This window comes from Ochotona curzoniae, unplaced genomic scaffold (genome assembly GCF_017591425.1).
Source record: "Ochotona curzoniae isolate NIBS_2020 unplaced genomic scaffold, NIBS_Ocur_1.0 contig_1302, whole genome shotgun sequence".
Taxonomy (NCBI): Eukaryota; Metazoa; Chordata; class Mammalia; order Lagomorpha; family Ochotonidae; genus Ochotona; species Ochotona curzoniae.
The window spans coordinates 12,181,577-12,203,680 of NW_024465035.1; the positions used below are offsets into that span (position 1 = coordinate 12,181,577).

The 22,104-nt window shown below is 39.0% G+C and overlaps 1 protein-coding gene across 3 annotated transcripts in view; it reads right to left on the reverse strand.

The window, feature by feature from the left end:
• Positions 1–225: 225 nt before the first annotated feature.
• SLC4A7 (solute carrier family 4 member 7) overlaps positions 226–22,104 on the reverse strand; it is a 77,308-nt gene continuing 55,429 nt past the window's right edge. For all 3 annotated transcript variants that reach the window (XM_040963749.1, XM_040963767.1, XM_040963757.1), the window contains 11 exons: positions 20,720–20,825; positions 17,186–17,347; positions 16,675–16,788; positions 14,798–14,959; positions 14,384–14,635; positions 13,167–13,235; positions 11,433–11,606; positions 9,533–9,661; positions 8,570–8,667; positions 6,010–6,117; positions 226–4,208 (listed from right to left, as the gene is read on the reverse strand). In XM_040963749.1, coding sequence (XP_040819683.1) covers positions 4,127–4,208; positions 6,010–6,117; positions 8,570–8,667; positions 9,533–9,661; positions 11,433–11,606; positions 13,167–13,235; positions 14,384–14,635; positions 14,798–14,959; positions 16,675–16,788; positions 17,186–17,347; positions 20,720–20,825 — 1,456 coding nt within the window. In that variant the 3' untranslated portion in view covers positions 226–4,126. The remainder of the gene's footprint in view (positions 4,209–6,009; positions 6,118–8,569; positions 8,668–9,532; positions 9,662–11,432; positions 11,607–13,166; positions 13,236–14,383; positions 14,636–14,797; positions 14,960–16,674; positions 16,789–17,185; positions 17,348–20,719; positions 20,826–22,104) is intronic.

Consider the following 22,104-nt stretch of genomic DNA (forward strand, 5'->3'; position numbering starts at 1 on the left):
CGGATCAGAAGATTCTAGGAAAAAAAATGGATCAGCCTCCATAATATGTAGCTTTCACCTGTAGATCTCGACCTGGTACACATTTGCCTCATCTTCACTATTCCCTCTTTTTCTGACTCTGAAGTTCATGGATTTTTAGAAAGCAGGAAGCAGAAATCACTGTCCCTCCTCCTCTACCCACAACCAGCTGAGGAAGATTAAAAAAGGACAACAGCCAACAAATAATTACGTAGACTTTTATTGCTCTTTCAACTTCGATAACATCTCCAAAAAAATAGTTTTCTTTTAACACATATGAAACAAATTTGAAAGGCAGGATCATTCACATTATAGACTTGGTAGAGACCTGTATTTCATAAAAATGAAAACATCGGTTTTACAATTTAAATGTTTAATTTACTTTGGATTTTACTATAAAAGAAAATATTATAAAAGCCATAAAAATTGGAATTGTACTGTGAAATTACACCAAGGTATCAAATATCATATAAATGAACAGTAAAATTCATTTGTTTATTTAAACACAGTAAACATTGGAAAATAATCTCCCCCCAGCCAAAAAAAAAGAGAGAAAAAAACCCAAGAACAAAAGCCTTGAGTAATAAAAACAAATAAAAGCCACAACACAAAAATCAACCATGTGCAAAAATATGATTAAAAACAAAACTGGGGTTTAAAATCAAGTCAAACATGGAACTTAATATGTGCTAATTAACTTCTTAAAATGATGTGTAGATGATTCTAACTATTTACTTACAATCAACTCTTTTTCAAGTCAGAAAATGGACTTTACATTAAAATTCCCCAAATTTTGCAATTTGAACACTAAATCTTAAGTGTTCTTAAAGTCTTTATAATTTACTTTCTAAGAAATAAATAGCTGTTGCAATAAACCAGAAGACGATTCACGTATCTGCACAGTACAGCATAACCAGGATGTGACCTACATAAAAGACTGAAGCCGCATAACACAGACATTGTTGAGTGACCAAAGGCTCACACATCCGCAGTCTGAGCACTGGCATGACCGGATGCACGTGTTACACCGCAGGCTCAGACACCATTTCGCTTTTCACAGAATTTCGAACCTGCCTTTGTGAAAGGAAAAAAAAAATAAAAAGCTTTTTATATTTCATGTGGAAACTCGTGTTTCTGGGATAGAGAAAATGACAAATCTGCTTTATAAAATGCATCCATTAGCACATAAAATTTTTTGTCTAAAAGTTTACAGAAGACTTGGCAAATATGAACCTTAGGACACTACAGCTTTTTTAAAACAATGCTAACAGATTTTTAACATTGGAAGCATTCTCGCGCGCGCACACACCCACACACCCACACGGCTTAGAAAGATTGTGTGCGTCACTTATAGAGTATGTCAGATAATTACAGAATATACGGAGTTATCCCTTTCTGTAAGAAAGTTGGTTGTTTCTCAAAAGCTACTACGTTAGATTGAAACAGCACTGAGAAGAAAGTAAATTTCAGATGATCTACACCAGGATTTATTATAGTCTTTGTAAACAGACATCTATAAATAAATAAAACAGGGTGGAGACTATCCTGAGGCGGCCCGGTGGCCAGGGGATTCAGTAGCACTAAGCTCCATTCTGGAAATCAAGGCAGCTAAGAAAGTGCAGGGCTGTTTATGGGAATTTATTTTTGCAAATGGAATCTGTGCAGGTTTAATTATTTTGCACCATGAGGTAAATCAGTACGTAGCGATTACTAGTGCTCATTACACACCCTAGTTAAGGCAACATTTAAAAACCTTTCACTGTCTTGCAATGAATGCTCTCCATGACTGATGTTTCTTGGAAAATAGTGGAAGAAATATCTAAATCAAGCAGTTTACTACTTCGCTCTTCAATGGAGTAGTCATTGACAGATCACTTTCCAAGTCAAGTAGTCAAAAGGAAGCAGAAATGCTTAACAATCAGGGAACACAGAAAAATGTTTTGAGTGCAAAGTAGTTTGCAAGTCATGGTTTTTCTGGCACTTATAATTGTGATACATGATTAAATAAAATCAGAGAGAACACTTACAATCCCAGGTAGTTTTCAGTTTTATACTTTAAAATCACTTCCTTGTAAAACAAGTACAATGGTTAACCTGTTAAAGTCCAAGCACAAGGAAATGAGGTGAGGAAATCCTCTTGTTCAGAAACTTCAGAGGGGAAGGGGACTTAAAAAATAGCAGCAAATACTGGGAACTCGGAAAATCATTCTGCTGCTATGAATAAAAAGCAATCACTTCAGTGGAAGCTCATCACCAAGAAGCACCATGGGAAATTCTCCATCAGCTGCCCAGAGCCTAACTCCCTTTTCAGGTGGTACCAAGTAATCCCGGCCATGCTGTCCAGAGAAAAGCAGCTACACTGCCAACAGCTCACCTGAGCAAGAAGCGCAGTCCGTTCTAACCAGAACTGAACCACATGGTCTCAGATGGGGAAACTACATTACTTAATGCTAGTTAGGAACTGCTAAAATACCAGCTTTTGGCATGCCTCATGATCAATTCTTCATGGTTTTTCATTTATATTAGAAATAATTAAAGGGGATATTTGGAATCTCACTGAAATGTGGATACTGATATTCGTGTCACCATTTTCAGTATTTCTGAGGCTTCTCAATCCTTGTCTTGATTTTCTGAATTATTCTCTTGCCAAATCAGTTTCACAACCCCATTCATCCAATCCTACAGGCTTATGACTTACTTCATGAGGAGCTAGGTTTACATCAAAGATGGCTAAAAATATTTGTCAGAAGATAAAAACAGCTCAGGAAAACTAAAAATTACAAATCCTACCACAAAACAGAAAAAACCCCATCAATTTGTGCTATACATAAAAAGTCCAATTTCCTTTGTGAATACAAATATGGCAGTACTTTATATCAAAGATGCAAAATCTATCAACTGCTTTTAGATAACAAACGCAAGTGAGCACCAAATAGGTACACTGAGAACTCATTATAAATTTGTTACCCTTTCAAATATTTATGTCATATAAGCATATCAATTGAAATAAATAGTAGTTTAAAATGAAGTTGCAAGTAACAACTTATTAAATAACCTATACAATAGAAATAACAAACAGGGAAAAGGCATTTCTGAATAAAAAGTAATACTGATTATAAACCCATGAGAGAATTCTGAGGCCTCATTCTTTTAATTACACTATTTATGTTAGGAAATAACAGAACACTTGAACCTGATCCAACTAACCCATTTTAAGTTAAAGAGAGTTAACGCAGAAAACTGAGTGGGAACAGGGGCTCTAAAAACAGCTTAGGGACTCAAAAAAGGGGTTTTCTCCAAAAGTAACAAAACTTACAAACTGGTATTTTTGTGGCTCCTAAAATTATGCCTGGCATGGATGCTAAACTAAAAAATCAACTGTAATTTTATTCGCCTGTCAAAATGGAAATGTGGATATGGAAGCTTAAAGATTCAGAACATTTTCCCACAACATAAAGGCTGAAAACGATGGCTCCTATCTAGAAAGTCTGCATTGTTCCACGGTCACTCCTATGGTCAAGAACCTGCCATTGGCTGTGAAGCATGGTGGACAGCTGCACCAACAGGAACGTGCTCTCGTTCTCTGTCTCTCTCTCTCTCTCTCACACACACACACACATACACACACACACACGGAAGCCTTGTTGCCATTTTCCCCACATAAAGACCCCCTGCTATTCCCATAAAGCGCTGCCATAAACTATTTCATCATTGTGAGTATATAGGAAACAAATTATAAATACACGGACAAAGCATATGTCACTCAAGGGCGCTTTGAATTACCATTGATGAACGGAGACTTCAGGAAAACGGACTGAATGCATCTCCCCCGTCTTTGTATAGCAGAACAACAAAAAAAGCATTTTCTTCCAACAGAATAAATATTTGAATGATAAGAACCATGTACCTCACTTCTAGGAGACTATTCCATTATATACACAGTCTCCATGGTGCTCATAACAAACTGCAGACACTACTTCAAAGAACCCAGCAGTCATGCACCAACAGCATGACATACAACATCGTTATATATAGTGACATGACACGCACACATTTTTTATATATATATATATATGAATGTCTCTATATAATTCCTCTGAGTTCAGTTCTATAATGAAGTTTCAGCATCCATGTATTTCTTTGTCGGTTCATCTTCCAAATTTATTTTCACACTCATGGGTTTTTCAGGGCTATTTAAAACAAAAGAATGAGAATGGGTCATTTTTAAATGAGCAAAGGCTAGATTTTAATAATGGTCAACATCAAGCCTTTTAAGATAACTACTAATACCAAAAACTTACTATGTTAACATTCTATTGCCTTTTTGTCCAATCAGTTAAATAAATTGGAAAATAACTAGACATCCTTAGTTTTTAAAAACCAACTGTGATTGAAATTCATGTTTTTCTGAAGCTGAAAACAGGCTCCTCAAAATTTGTCAGTATCAATATGCTTATTAGCTTTATTTCACATATGAAAATATTTATAGTCACTAACATTTGACTGATAAATCCATTAACACACACGCTTTGTTAATATAAATATCAAGCAATTTTTTCTAAAACTCACCAAATTCACAACATTTCTTTTTCTTGTTTTTTTGTTTTACAAGATTTCTCTTACCAACTCTGATGTAAAAACACAAGATCAACAAACTCATACTACTTTGTCAAGTTAATATCAATAACAGTGATTCCATGCACATGGACTTAATTTCAGCACATGAATGCCCAAGGTCTAATAAAAAAAAAAAGGTGTAAAAAATGTACTATGGCTTGTTGCTTTCTCCACAAATAATGAAGGTGAAGTTCTCCCCAAAATTTTCTGCTATAAGCTATAGCAAAATATTCTTCCTGTGTGGTCTTGAACACAGAGACAAATATAAAAGGCAATAGCCTAAAACATGTTAACATTCCCTTCAGATGGGCATTTTTATCACAAATACACTACCATCTTGGGCCAAGGATACTGACAAGAGCAAGAAGATTCATAGTGAAATAGTGCCTGCACAGAGTGATGGGAAAATGAAAAAAATTAACTAAAAAACTGTTCCAGGCTAAAGGTAGGAGCGAAGAGAGGAAGTAGCCTCACTCGGAAAACCGGAACTTACAGAATGATTACAGAAAACAAAACCATACAATGACGGAGGCTAGGCAGCAAAATGATGTAAAAAAGAGTGGGGGGGCAGTGGAAGAATGAAAAAAAAAAAAAAAATTCTCAATTATTTTGCTCAAACTGGATGGCAAATCACAAAGAAATGGCTATGTGACTGCCTGAGCTGGAAAAGCCCAGAATACAGTAACATTCAAACCAGGGTTTGGCACAAAGAAGTGTCTGCTGAATGTGAAGTAGCGAGGCCCTGGCGCCGGACCTCGGAGACCTAAGGTGCTACTTATTGTTAGGACAGAATTCCTGAGGTTTAGGACTTCACAGCAACAGCAAAATATGATATATCCATTGTAGGATTTCTGAATGGATGTCAAAGGCTTAAACCTCTCCCTAAAGTCTCCTGGACAAAACATTTGTCTCATCTAAGGAAAAGATGTGCCTGAATCAGAACAACGTAAATGGGAAAATAGTGTTTTTCTATTTCATTGGATTAGACAGTATTATTGAGGTACTCTTCAATTACACTATTCATACAATCTCTAAAAAGGCATTTTTATGGTTTTGATTCATTCAATAGCATTAGGAAATTCACTTTTATATATAATACACACACACATATACATATACACATGTGTATATATACACATTTTATGTATAATATGCATGTGTATATTATATATATTTATAATAAAAACAGGCAACTGTAAACTGAAGAACAAATAACCATCATGTACCTGATTCTAGAACACAGTAAAAGAAAAGGGAAAGCTGGTGAAGGAGAACACGAATTAGGTAAGTTAATTGTAACAGTTTACTGCAGAGCTCTCTGTAAGTGAATGAACACCAGCTACAGTTAGAAAACGCATAAATGGTTGTAACTACCTCGTGTTAGCTCTGGTTACTTTGGCATTCTCAGTATTCATGGAAAGTGCCTTCCACTGTGCGGTTTTGGCCATTTCATCTGATATGTTAACAACTGAGGGATCAAGACTGAGAAACAAACACACTTGCTGGTTAGTATTCAGCACTGGCAAAAGCATCCATACCGTCATTTTTACTGTCTTAGCGTTTATTTGCTTCCATCAACTTAAAACTCAGAAAATCCTTGCCATGCACTGAAATCAAAGTCAAGCAAGAGATGAGAATTTTAGAGTGTGTTACAGAGGCCTCAGAGAAGTACACGACTTTGCAATCAAAACCAATCGTGAGACCAATTCAATTAGGATTGGGTTTAACCTCAGAATTCAATTCGGGGCTTGGCTAGTACTATTTTAGCAGTTGGTATAACTATGGTGCCTCCCGATCATCTTGGCTGCAGGCAGACAGTATAGGATCAAAACAACATGAGAATACACTAATGTGCTTACAAAGCATTCACATCAGTTAGGAAGTGATGCTGACTCAAGTTTGTTTCATCAAAAGAAAAAAAAAAAAGAAACAAAGCCACAATTTTTACTGCCCTTGTCTTACATACTTTAAGGTAACACTACAAAATTGGAAAACAAAGCTCTGAAAATAATCTAACAGGTAAGATAAAAAACACCCAATAAATGTGTTTGACTGGTATCCATATTTTTAGCGTCATGGGGCCATTTTCAAAATTCAAAGAGCAGAATATTACATAATATATTACAAAAGAAGCAAATGTACTGCAAAATTGAAGACCCCAAAATCCAATAATGATGCTAACCATAAACAATTCATTTGGGCTCAAAGTTGTCAGTCACAAGAAATGTCAAAATTATGAAATGAACAGAAATACATTTATAAGCCTTGTTCACCCAAACAAGCTACAAATTCAATTATCAAGTTACAAAATTAACAATGACGTGCTAAATAATATTTTCATATGAGCGCTGTATTTCATTGAAATGCTTCAATAAAATGCTTAAATAAATAGACAGGTTACGAATGACTAAGAATCATTTTTAAAGTATTATCCTTGTTCGTGCCCTGAGTCTGATCCTTGTTTCGAGGCGCAAGGACATGGTCATTCAACCGTCCCTGGGAATCTAGCAGGTTCAAAGCTCAGAACCGCTCACCCTGGGAGCCTGCTACTCGGCAGTCAACCGCACGGAACTCAAGGGAGCAACTCCTAACAAAGTTCCTACCTTCCGAATAGCCTCGTATCAATTAGATAATTAAATATCCATTAGAGAAATTAACTAGCCTTTTTTTTTCTTTTTGAAGAAAAGATGTATTTTACTCCTCCTCATCCTCTCAGATAAAATGTGAGAAGTAAAACCTTGCCCATATTATGCAAATTGTTTTCGTATTTTACAGGATCCTATGGTTTCCAAATGCTGGCATGTACTGTCTCATTTGTTCTGCAAAGCAAGTAACCCAAAAACACTTAAAATGTAGAATTCCAGCAAGTAACTAGAGGAACCATACCCTGGCATTCATGATGTTTAACTCTTGAGGAAAACATTATGAATCATAGCTCACATCATTATTTCATTAAATAAATTTAAAAAAACCATATCCTTTATTTTTATAGTTATCAGACTCCACTTAAAAGTACTCATGTATAACAATGAATGTAAGACATGAAAGTCAGTCCCCAGACTCTGCTTAGAAGTACAATTGATGAGGTTAATCTATTGATTCATTTAAGAAACATAAACATTAACAAAGCCATAGCTGGAAACATGAAGAGCTCTACACCAGGCATTTAGTTCAAAGTCCATCAAGAATTGAGGGACAATCATGCACAGACACAACAATATCACTGACAAAAATTAACAGCAGAGAAGATTATGGGAGCTCATTCGTCAGCATCTACCCGTTCAGGGGGCTAGAGTTGGCACAGGAGAGCTCCCCTCTGTGACGCTGGCATCCCATATGGGTGCTGATCAGTGTGCCACCTGCTAACGACACAGGGAAGCAACGGGAGACGACCCTAGTGCTTGTGCCTTGCCACTCACACGGGAGACCCAGTTGAAGCTCCCGGCTCAGCCTGCTTGTTGTGGTCACTTGGGAACTGAACTAGAAGATGGCTCTTGGTCCCTTCCTCTCTCTCTCTGTAACCCTTTCAAATAGATTATATCCTAACACCAACACATACACATACACGGCTTCCATTAAGACCCATGAAGAATAATTAAAAGCTTAGAAACTACAAGGCATTAGGTTCGTGAAACTTCCCTAAGACATATGAGATGTTGCAAGATAAGAAATGTTGTCAACTGTGCAAGCAGATTAGCTTAAGGTTTTGGTCCGAGGTTGAGCCATGTCTTCATTCCTGCCTACAACCCAGGTGGGAGAGGAGTAAAAGAAGCTCCTTTTCGAAGGGCATATTCTTCAGCTGATACTCCAGACTTTTGATTTTATTGCCTTTCTAAAAATAGAAGTCAATATTTCAAAGAGGCACATATCATATGGTTTACTCATGCACCTAGCATGTACAACAGGCAAATTTTACAGGCGAACACTATCTCACCTGTATTTTAGGGCCTTCACTGGGATCTGCAGGAGACTTCCCCCTTCAAAAGGAAGGTGCACAGTATCCTCCTCCTCTTGGAGCATTCGTTCAGCTTCCTGCAGAGGACACACACAAAGAAATTATTTTCCAAGAGAAAAAGTTAAAATAGACAACGGAAAGGACTTAAGAAACCCACACTGTTGACACCTGTGTTGTCTCAACATATCTGCATGGCTGAAAATCCTCTTAGCAATTATGAACACACGCTTGGAAGATACCCCAAATCCTTGAAACCCTACACCCAACTGGGAGACCACAAGATGCTCCTGGCTCCTGGCTTTGGATCAGAAGCTCTGCCCATATTGGCCATTTGGGAAATCAAACAGCGAATGGAAGAGCTTTCTGCATATTTCTTCCCAATAAAAAAAAATTTTTAAAAATTTTAAAATGATCAATTTAGAACACAGTTTTCATGCTTAAATCTCAGTATACAGATCAACTAATAGTAGCACATGAAGTTTCAGGATCTGGCACTATGGTACAGAGCGTTAAGTCGGCTGCTGGCAGCACTGGCACCTTGTAAGACTGCCAAGAGTGCCAGTTCAAGTCCAGGTTACTCTACTTCCTATCCAGCTCCCTACTAATGTGGCTGAGAAAGTAATAGGATGCTTCCCAAGGTTAAGCTCCTGGCTCCGGCTGTGGCCATTTGGGGAGTGGGCCAGCGAAGAGATTTTTCCGCTTTGTCTTCCCCTCTCTGTAATTCTACCTTTCAAATAAATAAAATAAAACCCTGCTTGCCACAAGTTACCTAAACCGTCACAGTTTCTTTACATCTGAAAAGGGAATATATGCTTCCACATTGTACAGCGTGCTTACGAGGGTGAAAGAAAGGAGCTGATTCAAGCAAAGTGATTATTAATAGTGCCTGCTTATTATACAAATTATAGAAAGAGATATTATAAATCTCAGATTCTCTTTTACCTCTTTCTCTTTTTTCTTATCATCTTCTTTCTTTTTCTTACTCTCTGGCATCAGATCGTCCAGCCAGCTGAGCTCTCGCTTTGTGAAGCACAGGTCCATGAGCTTGCGCACGAAGACTAATGCCAGAACCTTAGAAGAGTGGAGGAGGGGATACGAAGGAACATGCGACATAAGCTACAACACTTCAAGAAGCTAATTTTTAATAAACTATTATAAATAATGAAAAAAACATGTCATGTGTTGAAGAAAAATTACTTCATACACCATCTCATCTCAAAAAGCAACTGAGCCATCTTTTTTATCTTTATAAAATGCACCCCCAAAAAGGGGGGGGCGGAATGTGATAAAGTTAGAAAACAGGAGGTGGCTTTCTTGACCTCTCCTCAAGCAAGCCCTCTGGCATCCTGCAGAAAAGCAGGAGGTAAGTCAAGCATGAGAGTGAAACGATGTACAAATGTTAAGTACATGTTTGACAAACCTGGCAGAAACAACATTATGAGGCCTGCTTGGAGCATTCAGTTTTATCTCTGCCATCCTAAGTTAGACAGTGAGGCATCTGTCTGCCTCTAGCCGTGGGAGTGTGGCTTCCAGTACTGAATAGCTAGGCGGATACCCCTCTGTGTTCCTTGCCATCTTCCAATTCTTCCACTGGTTTTGATTCTGTTTATTAATTCATACGCCTGGGAGGCCTGGATAAAAATGTTCTATGTGCTTATGCTCTTACAAGTATTTTTCTCCCTGTTTACAACGTGATTTTTTACTCTGTTTATGACACTTTCTAAACCCGTAATCACATTTCATTATCTATGGTCAAAGACAAGGGCACTTCAAAGAAAAGTTCACAGAACATGAAAACAATCAATTCTGGTGCGAAAAACATTGACATCCCATGTATCATTTTTTTTATAATGTATATGTCCATGAACTTCCTGAAGTAGCTTCACATATTTATCCTTCTTTTACCCTTGGGATTCCCTGTCTTCACTGAAAAATTACTCTTACTCACTGGATTATACAAATAACCTAGGTTTGTACTACTACAGCCTTATCTTTGGTATTCTCATGTCTTTGTTCTCAATACATGCCCCCTATTCTTAGCCTCTGAGCTACAATGCTTTTCACACACGAACACTAGTATTCCTCAGAACACAACTTTAGATGTGCTCAAAGTTTCAGATAGACATCATTATAAGTTGCCTTTTCATAACTTTTAAAACTCAGGTTTCTATCCTAGATTTATTTAGAACAGAGTTTAATTTCAAATACTTAATTTAGTGACTTTCTATTATTTATAATTCACCTGTGATTGTTTTGATATTACCTGAGAATTTTTAATTTTTCTTTGCGGTCATGTACCTAACCAACTTTCATGCACTGATTTAATCAGGCAGATTAACTCCCTCGAAGGCATCTACACTCTTCGTACCTTGTTGACTGGGGATTGGTCTATATCTGAAAAAGTTACAGAACATTGTCCTTGGTGCCAGGGCTGGCATCCAGCCCAAGAAGCTGCTTTGGGTTTGGACTGCTCTACTTCTGGCCCAGCTCCCTTGCGAGTCAGCAGAAGCTAACCCAGGGACTTAGCCTCCTACATACAAGACCTGGAAAAGGAAGCTCCAAGCTTCCACCTTCTGCTTGGCCTGGCAGTGGCAGCCATTTCTGGAGAAAACCAAAAGATGAAACTTTCTCTGAGCAGGATCCACATTTTCAATTCCGAAAATACTGTCGTTAACTTGTCATTTTTATCTCCAAGTTACTGTAAATGAGGTATTTCTTGTCTGATTTCGGACGATGGGACGCAATGGATTCTCATGAGCATTTTCTCAAACAAAAGAATCATCACAACAAACATATAATGAATTAGCGAAAACCAAATGGGGGGTAGAAAAAAAAGGCTTACCATCATGGGGAAAACAACCGCGGCAGCCGAAGCCTTTATCACCCACAGGAGAATCAGGCAGGTGAGCTGTACAACCGTGAAGATGTGCACTTTCCAGAGAGGCACGTAGCGCAGGTATATCAGGTCGGGCTGATGCTTAGCAGGCATTCCAAACAGCTTTATACGGTCAAAGAACTATGCACAGGATGAAAAAACAGGGAAAAAAAAAATCTCAACAAAATAGTTTCTGCCATCTGGGATGAGAAATTATACACACAGCCTTAGGGTTTTATGTACTAAATTTAAACCGGAATTTCCTTGGCATGTTCTCAGAGTGTAAGGGAATGGTTCAGGAGATCCGTACGAAGGCTAACCTGGCTAATCATCTGCAAATGCTGGTATCCCATACAGATGCCAGCTGGTGTCCTGGCTGCTCCAAAACCCATCCAACTCCCCACTTATGGCCTTAGGACCCTGCACCCATGTGGGAGATCAGGAAGAAACTCCTGGCTCCTGACTTTGAATTGGCTCAGCTCTAGTCATTGTGGGCACCTAGGAAATGAACCACAAGATGCAAGATCTCTCTCTGTCAATCTGCCTTTCCAATAAAAATAAATAAACCTTAAAAAAAAAAAAGATTCAGCTAGAATTCTCTGCATTCAAGAAGGGAGAAAAGCAAAGCAATTACAACAGTCAACTTATTACCATTTAATCTGGAGTATATCAAAATAATTAGGATGAATTTATCTACTATAACCAAATCTATAAATCATTTAATCCCACAGAGTAACAGTTTGTACTTCCTTTAGGGTTCTTTCCAAGCTTAATACCACCAGTTCCACAAAAGTAACTTCTTGGTAAAAAAAAAAAAAAAACTACCTCCTCTCTCTCCATAATTCTTTCAAATAAACAAAATATTAAAAACAAAAAAAAGAGAGCATCTATCCTACTTATCTCACAAAACTATTTAAAAAAAAAAATCAGCCATGACATAATGAGATTTCTCAACAATGGAAACAGACTGAAAGAAAAACAGAGAAGCTTCCCGAGAGGAGGATCCTGCCGACCGCCTGCCCACTAGCTGGCAAGTTTAGCTAACATGCTTAGCTCACAGGGAGAGGTGTGCACGCGGTGCTAACTGGACTGATCAAAATGTCTGACATTAACACATGACTATTACGCATGTTTTGCCAGGTTTCTCCACAAAAAGGACAGAGTGGTGAAATTACTGAGTTCTAGCCGTGGTTCCAAGGATTATTTGCCAAACAAACAACAACTTCCTCTATTCTTTTCCAAAGACTGTTTTGAGAACCACAGACAACAATTTATGGTCCAGGCTTTATAAACTTCACTGGATCACACCACTGCAGGTACAACCATTTTTATAGGAAATGAATGTCTCAACGTATTCTTTTTGTCTTCTGAAACTATTATTCTGTAGGTTAGAAACAGCACTTTTTTCCCCCATTTCAATTCTTTTAATCCTTCCTCCTGTAATAACAGTATAATAATAAGCTTTCCTTGGCTTTAATTACAAGTTCGTCAGAGCCACGCCAGGTGCATGATCTCATTCTCCAGAAAGAAATATGTACAGCAAGCAACAGTCAATTGGCAAGCACGTATTCGAAGTCACCACTTAGAAAAATAACTTGCACCCAAACACCTGAGAATACTTCACAACCATCACTTAGACAATCTTTACAAATTGTAAACATTAAAGCTTTCCAACAGAATCACAAAATAGGTAAGACTTGCCTGGATTCCTTTTAGTGAGGAAACTCCCATATACAGGAAAACACCATACAGAACAGGCATTGGAATAAACTGCAGGAGCAATGGTCACCATTAGAACTCAGGTTGCTGAAATAATTTCATATTAATAAGTATACAGAATGTAACCCATTAGTAACTATGGGAATAAAATAAGACAGATCCTTTAGGAACGAATAATGCATTAATCTAATATTTCCATAAAGTCCCTCACAACTTCTACATTCTTCTCAGTGCGGAAGAACCACTGCACTACACTAAAGTACTTGGCTTCAATTCCTTTTTTTTTTTAATTGAAACTCAACCTCTCTGTGCTTTAGTTTCTATACCAGACCTGCATCCAGATTAAAACTGCTGTGAGCACTCAGGGGAGGCAAACTGTGAAGGGAAGCTCTCTGTCTGGGTCTGCCTGTCTGCCCTTCAAATAAACTGTTTTCTAGAAAATAACTTGCAAAAATTTAAGATTAAAAGGCAACCTTCATAACTGAGTGACTGCATCCTTTAAAATTGCAATAAATATTTCCTTTCTGGTTCCCAAGCACCTCTACAACTATCCATTTTCCTGTTTTACCAGACTGTCAAGTTAGTAGGCTACAATTCTACTCATTCCTGTTTTCAATATGTAACGACCCAAGCACTCAACAAATATTTAATAAATTATGGGCTGCTTCTAGGTTCGTGAAAGGAGGCCAAGGCAATACACATGCATTACACCTATCCAGTTTATACACTCATTTATTAAACAGCATATAGGCCATGACGAGCAGAAAATTCCACATGAAATACTTACCTATGTTTATTAGTTACTTTCTAGAAACTTATAAGATTCAATATGGCAGGCAAAATGCAAAACTAGATGGAAATACTATTTTCATATTGGTCAAATAATTTCTGTTCATTTTTCAGTTGTTCTTCCTTCAAGCCTACAAAATCTTCTAGACATATTCTCCTTTAAACAAGCCACTAATTACCTCCTTCCAGAATTGGTTCATCTTTGCTAACATTCGTTTACATGGTGATTGACCTACAACTGACAGGTTTTCTACACTAAAAACCTTACCAAATATTTTTCTGTGTCGGCTGGATGAAACGAAACTAATTTTAGGTGTTTCAAGTAGTTTTTAATAGTTCATTTTCACACAACCAAGAATAAATGTCATGACAAGTAAAATTTAGAAATATTTCAAGAAAGAGATTTTTACCTTTAGAACCGAAGTCATGAACACAGACAGGCCCATTAGAATGAAAATCATCAGCCCTGTAACCCGCTGTTCACGAATTCCCAGAAACTTGGGTTGTTCCCCTGGAGCAGAACATTCAGATTCAACTTTTAAGCTGTTGACGTGACTGATCGACAGCACGGTTGCAGCCACAAACCACGGCAGGCCCATGACAGAGCAGACTCCCAACATGACGCCGACCATCAGCAAATCCAGGTGATAGCCAGCTCCTTTCTGAAAAGTGAAATGAACACCATTACTTGCGAGTCTCGACTGATCTTTCAGGATAAAATGCTAAATGATTTGTGGAAAGAAATAAGATTTTTACATCTTCTCTCAAGTTCTGATCCTTACGAAAATACAGGCTGGTAATTCTCGAGGTAAAGCTTGGGTTACCTTCAGCTTGTGCTCCTTTCTGTTTATGATCACAGCCGTAATCTGTTGATCCATAAAGATGAGAATGGTACAAAGCAGAGCTGGAATAGCAGCGATAAGTAAGGTCCACCAAGGATTGTCTCCCAATGGGCTTATGATCCAGCCCCTGTTTGGATCTGTAGGCTGTTAAAGAAAGTAATAGTAATAAAAAGACTCTTCCTCCTATTACCCACAACTTCTTTACACAACAGACAATGTTTAACAAGAAATGGCAACTGGGTAGAAAAGAACTGCATTAAATCCCGGGACGTATGGTGAATTACTTGTAAAGTCAATCTGGGGATTCCTCCCATTCCCACTGGTATGCCCCAAGTCATGCGACTTAGCCACTCTCTCCGCCTTCAAACTGGACTGATCTTAAGACTTACAAAATATATCCACAGTATATTACATAATATATTATATATTATAAAATATAGCCACAGTAACTTATTTTTACAATTTCTAGGTGTTCATCTCAAGGGATCTTGAAGCTTCTTCCTAAACCCTCTTGGAACATTCTGAGATGATTATGCTGTTACATGAGTCCAGATAAGCTTTCTTGAGGATAAAACACCACAGGACGAGGGAGGGCCAGGGAAGCACAACCATCCCAGCTGTTTCACTGCGGAGACCACCAGGCTCTGGAGTCAGACACGAGGGAGGGTTGTGGTTTAAAGGCTTTCCATTTTGAAGAGGTTAGGCAAGAAGAGAGAGACTGACGTTCCTTTCAACATGTTCCCACATACTGAATCATATAATGTGAAATCAAACCATCCAGTGGATCAACCCCTAAACCAAGCTGCTTTAACAACCTCAGAAGTCCCTACTCCGTCAGATCTGGTGGCCAGCACAGGACGTCCCCTACACAGCTGCTGAGGAAAATCTGGCACTTCACCAGGCCGGAAGGCCAGGGTTACAAGATATCATGTCAATATTTGGAAGTAATACTGATTATCTAGTTCCTGTTCAGTAAATCTGTGTATTCCAGTAAGATTTGGTAAAAATGCAATGACTTTTACATCCTAGTCATTTCCTAATGACATAAAATTCTTCACTGATTCAGTATCCACGCTGCCAAATAAAGGCCTCCAGTAAAATAAAAATAACTGAGCAGATACATCTATTATGTACTATAGTTCTATCACTACTTATCCATATGGTAAAACTCGGATTATAAATATCATAAACTTCAATTTTTATTATTTTTAAATTTAGAAACATCAACAGACGTTCTAGCTATTTCTGATGGTCATTTTCTACTCACACAGCTGATTTTGGAGAGCACTGGCTTCCAGACTAATCACTTTAAACCTTCACTTGTGGACCCTAACAATGATTATATGAAAATGAATACATTTACATTTATCTAGATATTAACATTTGCAAATAATTCAAGTGAATGCTTGCATTAAGTTTTCCTTGCAGAATACACCTGACTTCTTTTGTTGGGAAATGTTCCACGGACCTTTTCCATCAATTACTGTTAGAAACATGAGCCTTTCAAGAACTTAATTAGGGCTTCACTGCTACTTTTCCAAATTCTGCTTTAAGTAAACCTCTTTGCAAAGGAATCCAGGGTTTTCTTTATTTCTCAGATGTCCATCAAGAATTTCGGCTCCAGGGCCCTCGGTGTCTCCACAAAGAAAACACTCCCTCTCCCCAGCTTCCTGATCCCTTCCTCAGCTGAAAGAGCTTACTTGTTCCTTTTCAAGTGGTCATTTTTTTCTTTATTATTATGTGAAAAATATGCATAAAATTTTTTCCTTTCAAACAGTTCTTCAGAGGAACGACATGTATTTTTAAAATGACGATTTAGGAGGCAATACCTCCCAAACGCTGCCTGCCTTCATCCTTACCTCAAATTTTTCAGGAACATGAAGTTTAGGAGATGGCACTCCTACAAGGTAGTCAATCGTAACCATGATGACGATCGTAAGAAAGACGGCAAAGTCGCTGATGGTCGACCGCACCTACATTGAAGGGATCACGTTAATATAGACACAGAGGCGCCTTGTCTACTTTCTAAATAATCCGCATCTTTGACAGATGAAACACATCACGAGAAAGTATGGCATTTTATCACTGAAATACCTAATTCTTGTCTCAAAGAAATAGGTTTCACAAATAACCCTGCCCATCTCTCATAGTACCATTCCTTACCTTCACATCTGAGCTAGGATATGCAATGTACATTTTTTTTTTCATTGTGAGTAATTTCTTTATAACTATGTGGTGTAAAGTATTAACCTCAAACTGACCTCCCAGAAGCAAGCCAAGGAAACGAAAACAAAAAAACAAGACAACAACAACAAGAAAACCAAGACAAAACCACTTTATACCAGGTTTCCCAGTTTACATTCCTGTTACCTTGGTGGGAAAATAACGCTTGGTCTTAAACTGCTTGAGGAATGAAGACAGGAAGAATGTTGTAAAAAACAAGATGACACACCAGAAGAGCACATCGGGAATATAAGGGCCGTGGGGCCCGCACGCCGGTCCCACGAAGACCCCGCGGAGGCCTTTACACTCCTACAAAGAGGGAAAGGCTTCTCAGATGTCCAATCAAATACTAAGGAACTTTACCGGCTTTAAAACACAACTAACGGTAGGACACAGGATGATGCTCCAAGGTATGACACTGATAGGTCAACTGCAACATACCAGCAATTACTTCCAACACTCATATGAAGTTCAAATATTAATGCTCATGTATTAAATCCCCCAAACATGCTATTTTGTAAATTATTTTTTAATTACATATTCCCCTTAATAGAAGGCTGAGTATTATTTTTAAAATTCTTCCTTTTGTGTGTGTTTGCTAGCCCACAAATCTGCCGTCTTTTTCCTAAGCAAGCAATTTAAAATAAAAGCAGTCCTGCTGAGCCCTTTTATGATGCTGTGTTTAAAAAAAAAAAAAAAAAGATGACTAAATTCAAATTACTAATAAGGACCGTAAAAATTTACTACAATTCCTCTACCAGAAAAGTCAATTAGGTAATGCCTCTAACACATTATGTAGTCCAATTCAATTACACAGAGTTGACTCTGATTTTCCTTTAGGGGAGAAAATAATCAAAAGTGAACTAGAGATTAATAAAGGCACACATCACCAAAACCCCTACTCTTACTTAAACTTTCTTGGGGCTCAATTTAAAACTGATTAAAGTTCACATACACACACATAAAACAAACAGTTCAAGGTTCCATTATATTCAAGATCCATGTGCCAGGATTAATAATCCTAATCCACTCAATGGATCACAGAAATAAAGGCTCAAATTACCAAAAGAAGCAACAAAACCAAACCAAATTCTTGACATAGTCCCTTTTGGACTTCTGGGAAATACATACATCTACAATAAGAAAACATCCTAATACATGTGGCATGAAATGAATTCTTTTTAACAAAAATCACTTACATCTGAGCCTTAAATAAGCACTCACCTTCCAGAAAAAAAAAAATGTTCTTAAATATAAAATGTTAAATAAACTGAGTTGATGACTTTTACTATTTAAATCCGTATATCCAGTAACCTTTTCTGTACTAGAGATGCTATTTATCCATGCTAATACAGAAGACAGTGACAGAGTAGTTGAAATGCGGCTGGTTGAACTGGGTGTGGGCTGGGCTAGGCCGCAGCATCACCGGTTCACACTAGTGTTGGGGTTATAGACAGGCAAGGCTGGGCTAGGCTGCAGCACTCACTAGTGACAGACAGGCACAGCAGGCTATGTTTACCGATTGGCGAGTGCCAAGGCTGGGGCTGGGTCATGCCAAGCTGGGCTGTAAAACCAGTCAGCATGCATGAGCCTCAGGACTGAGGGTTTGCTGGCCTGGACAAGACTGCAGCACCCACTGGTTCACATGACAGCTGGGGCTGGGGGCTGCCCAAACTGGGCTAGGCTGCAGCTCCTGCCAGTAATAGCTGGGATTGGGGGCAGGCCAGGTCAAGCCACAGTGCCCACCAGTGAATACCAAGACTAGAGGTGGATTATACACGGCTGGCCCACAGCACCTGCCGATACATACAACATCCAGGGTTGGAAATGGGTCTGGTAAGGGAGCTCCCCTGCTAAGCCGCAGCTCCTGCTGGTAAGCCCAAGAGCCGGAGCTGGGGGTGAGCTGGACAAAGCTGCAACATCCACCGACATGCTTGGCAGCTGGGCAAGAGCAGTCCAGGCTTGATTGGGCCAGGCCATACCATCTGCTGCCCTGTGCGAGAGCCAGGATGGCATATAAGCTGGACTGGTCAGGGCCACCGCACCAACTGTCCACATCAAAGCTGGGGCTGGAGGCAGGCCTGGTGGAGGTTACTGGGGGTTGGCTCAACGAGGCTGCAGCACCTGCTGCTGTGCATGATAGGGGTGGGGTGGGACAGACCGGGCAGCTTCACCCATTGGTACTTAAAATGGCTAGTGCAAGAGATGGACCAAACCTGATCCTGAGTTAACTGGCACATACAAGAGTCAAGTCTGAGGACCTTCTAGGAAGGCTTTCTTGAGGAACTTCCCATCTAGACCATAGAACTCAAAACCCTGAAGTAACTCAGGGAAAACCATAAGATTTGTGGTCCAACCTTGGAGTGCAGGCATCAGCACTGGGCCTCCTAAGTTGCTATTACTCCTACAGTGAGCAGCATACCCACAATACACACAAGAGGACATGCAACCAGCTCGTCTAGCCAGCAGAGTCCAGTGCCTCACAGAGAATGGAAAGCCAAAATTTTTTCACCACTGAGAAAGACATGCTCAGCCAACAGACCTTGGAAAGATTTTCTCAACCCTGGTGAAATGAAGGTGACAACATTTCAAAACAATTAAGAATCACTCAACTAAAACCCTCAGAACTTTCTGCCCCATGTCAGGCTATCTAGGGTCCACCATCCCCAGGTGCTAACTTAGTTTGACAGCCAGGAACAGTGCCCTACTGACACTGGAGGGGGAAAAAAAAGGAACTGAAATCCACCTTCCTCCAGTTTAGACCCTCCCCACATGGGTATGCAAACCTCTCAACTATGGAAAAGAATTTAAAAACATATATAAATATATAAAACCTGATCAGTCAACTGAAAAACTGGGACATCTGCTTTGAGTTCATTTTACCTTAAATAGCAGATGAATATTGTACAGGATAGCATGGACATAACTGTCAGTGGGATAAAAATTTAGATGACATCCTTCAATGAAATACTTAGAAACTATCACCTTTTATGAAAGAGAAATGGCTTATAGCTGCTTATGTGTGATAAAAAGCACCAGGGAGTTCAAGGGAATCTTGTTTTAATGGGGATTATTAATGCTTTGCATCTTTAGCCCCAACTCCCAACCCTGGAAGTACCGCAACATAGATCTAACCAACCTCCTGCGAGAATATTCAGGATCCAGCAGGTGCCCACTACATGTGTCTACCCACTGGAAGAAGAGCAGTTCCTAACAGGAAGGCCGGGTTTTCACTGCACAGCGTTAGACAGTGTCCGAGTCAACTGTCCAGCAAGCAGAAGAGCCTTCTGGAGAAGCCAGGACACAGGGAACAGGCTGCCATCATTACAAACCCCAGGTATGCAGCCGCAACCCCAAGAAGCATTTCCTTGACTTTATCATGTAAAATAAAGGCAGCAACCAAGAAATCAGAGGCTCAAAGCTTTTAAAAAATTCTACTTTGGAAGTCAGGTATAATATAGCTTAATCTCACCTACCTACCAGCTTCCTATTTTTTTCAGCCTATACTTTCTGGTGCAGAATGTGTAGAAAAACAGTAAGTGCTAATTAATCAAAATAACACTATCTACTGAAGGCATATGATAGAACCCAGATCAAAAAGAAAATGTAGGTATAATCAACAAAAGCTAAAGAACTTGATGAACATGTATTTGCAAAAATCCCTTATTCCATCATACTCACAGAAACAGTGAGGTTTCCCCAGGAAATGCTGTGTGCTGTTATATTCTCTTTCTGCCAAAACTCTAGAGTTTCATTGCTAGGGTTGGCAGGTTCATCACACACACACCTAAGAATTTAGAATAGGAAAAAGTTTTAAGGATTCTGCATTTCATGTTCACATATGATTAGATCAGTTATACAATGTGGTAATGTGGTAGCTTTTAACTTGTTTCCCAATTATAAAACCTAGAGACAGCAGGATGGAAATGCATGAAAAAGTAACAGAATGGAACAAGGTTTGGGTTATATAAATAAACTCTAAGTAGTGTGAATACCAAGAAAATGTTTACTTAATGAAACAATTTAAACACATCCCTGGGACTGGGATATCACCTCCCACTTTCTTCAAAAATCTGAAAATACACCAGCACGTTAGACAAGACTATTCTCTACCCAATCTTTTCTCTGCAACCCCCTTCGTTACTGCCACCTGCACGTACCCCAAAACAGGGATATTTTTTCAACAAGAGTCACCCTACTATTCACTCTTTGTACTTTTACAAGCCCAACCTACTCCCACTCAGTCTAGAACTATTTCTAAAACCAGAAACTCATGAGCAAATAAACTTCTAAAAGTGGTTTTAAAAATAAGAAACAGACATGAGTATTTCCAACTGGATTATAAACTATCAGAGAAAAGGAAAAGACGGCTTGTGAAGTCAACCTAGGTTCTAATCATTTACATAACTGCTTACTGAAGGCCAGTCTTCCAAGAGCCTCACTTTCATCTTAAGAAAAAAAAAGGACTACAATATTGTTTAGTGTGATGACATGAATTTCTAAAGTAGTTCCTGCTGATGTTCAGACGGTTTGAGAATGAATGTCCGTTACACGTTATTACTGAGCTTCTCGGAAGAAGACAGTGCTCCCACACTATCCACAGCCGTCCCGCGTCATAAACGTCAAGGAAGGAAAGGGAGGGGGAAGGCCCCAATCCCTCCAAAAAGACATTCAAAAGCCAAATGTTTAAGAGCAAGAAATAGCATTGATATATCATGCATCAAAATGCTAAAACAAAAGCCATCAGTAATATTTTCAAATAAGTCACCACCTCAGAGGAATTCTCATGTCCCTTAGCTCGGCTCAGCAAAGCTGAGAAGCTCAGGCAAGCAAGGAAGGGGATGCAGCAGGGAGAGAAGGAACAGGCCAAGGTATGGAAGGAAGGGGGCAGTACAGGACTTGAGGCTTAGGTGGGTGGGAGGAAAAATTATATCCTTATCTTCCGTTAATCACATTGCTCCACTGTCCATCCAAGGGTAACAACAAGCACGGCTGTAAAAAACAACAATTCGCGCTCTCTCGTGTGTATCTGTGGATCGGAACCCGAATTCAGACTCACAACCTGC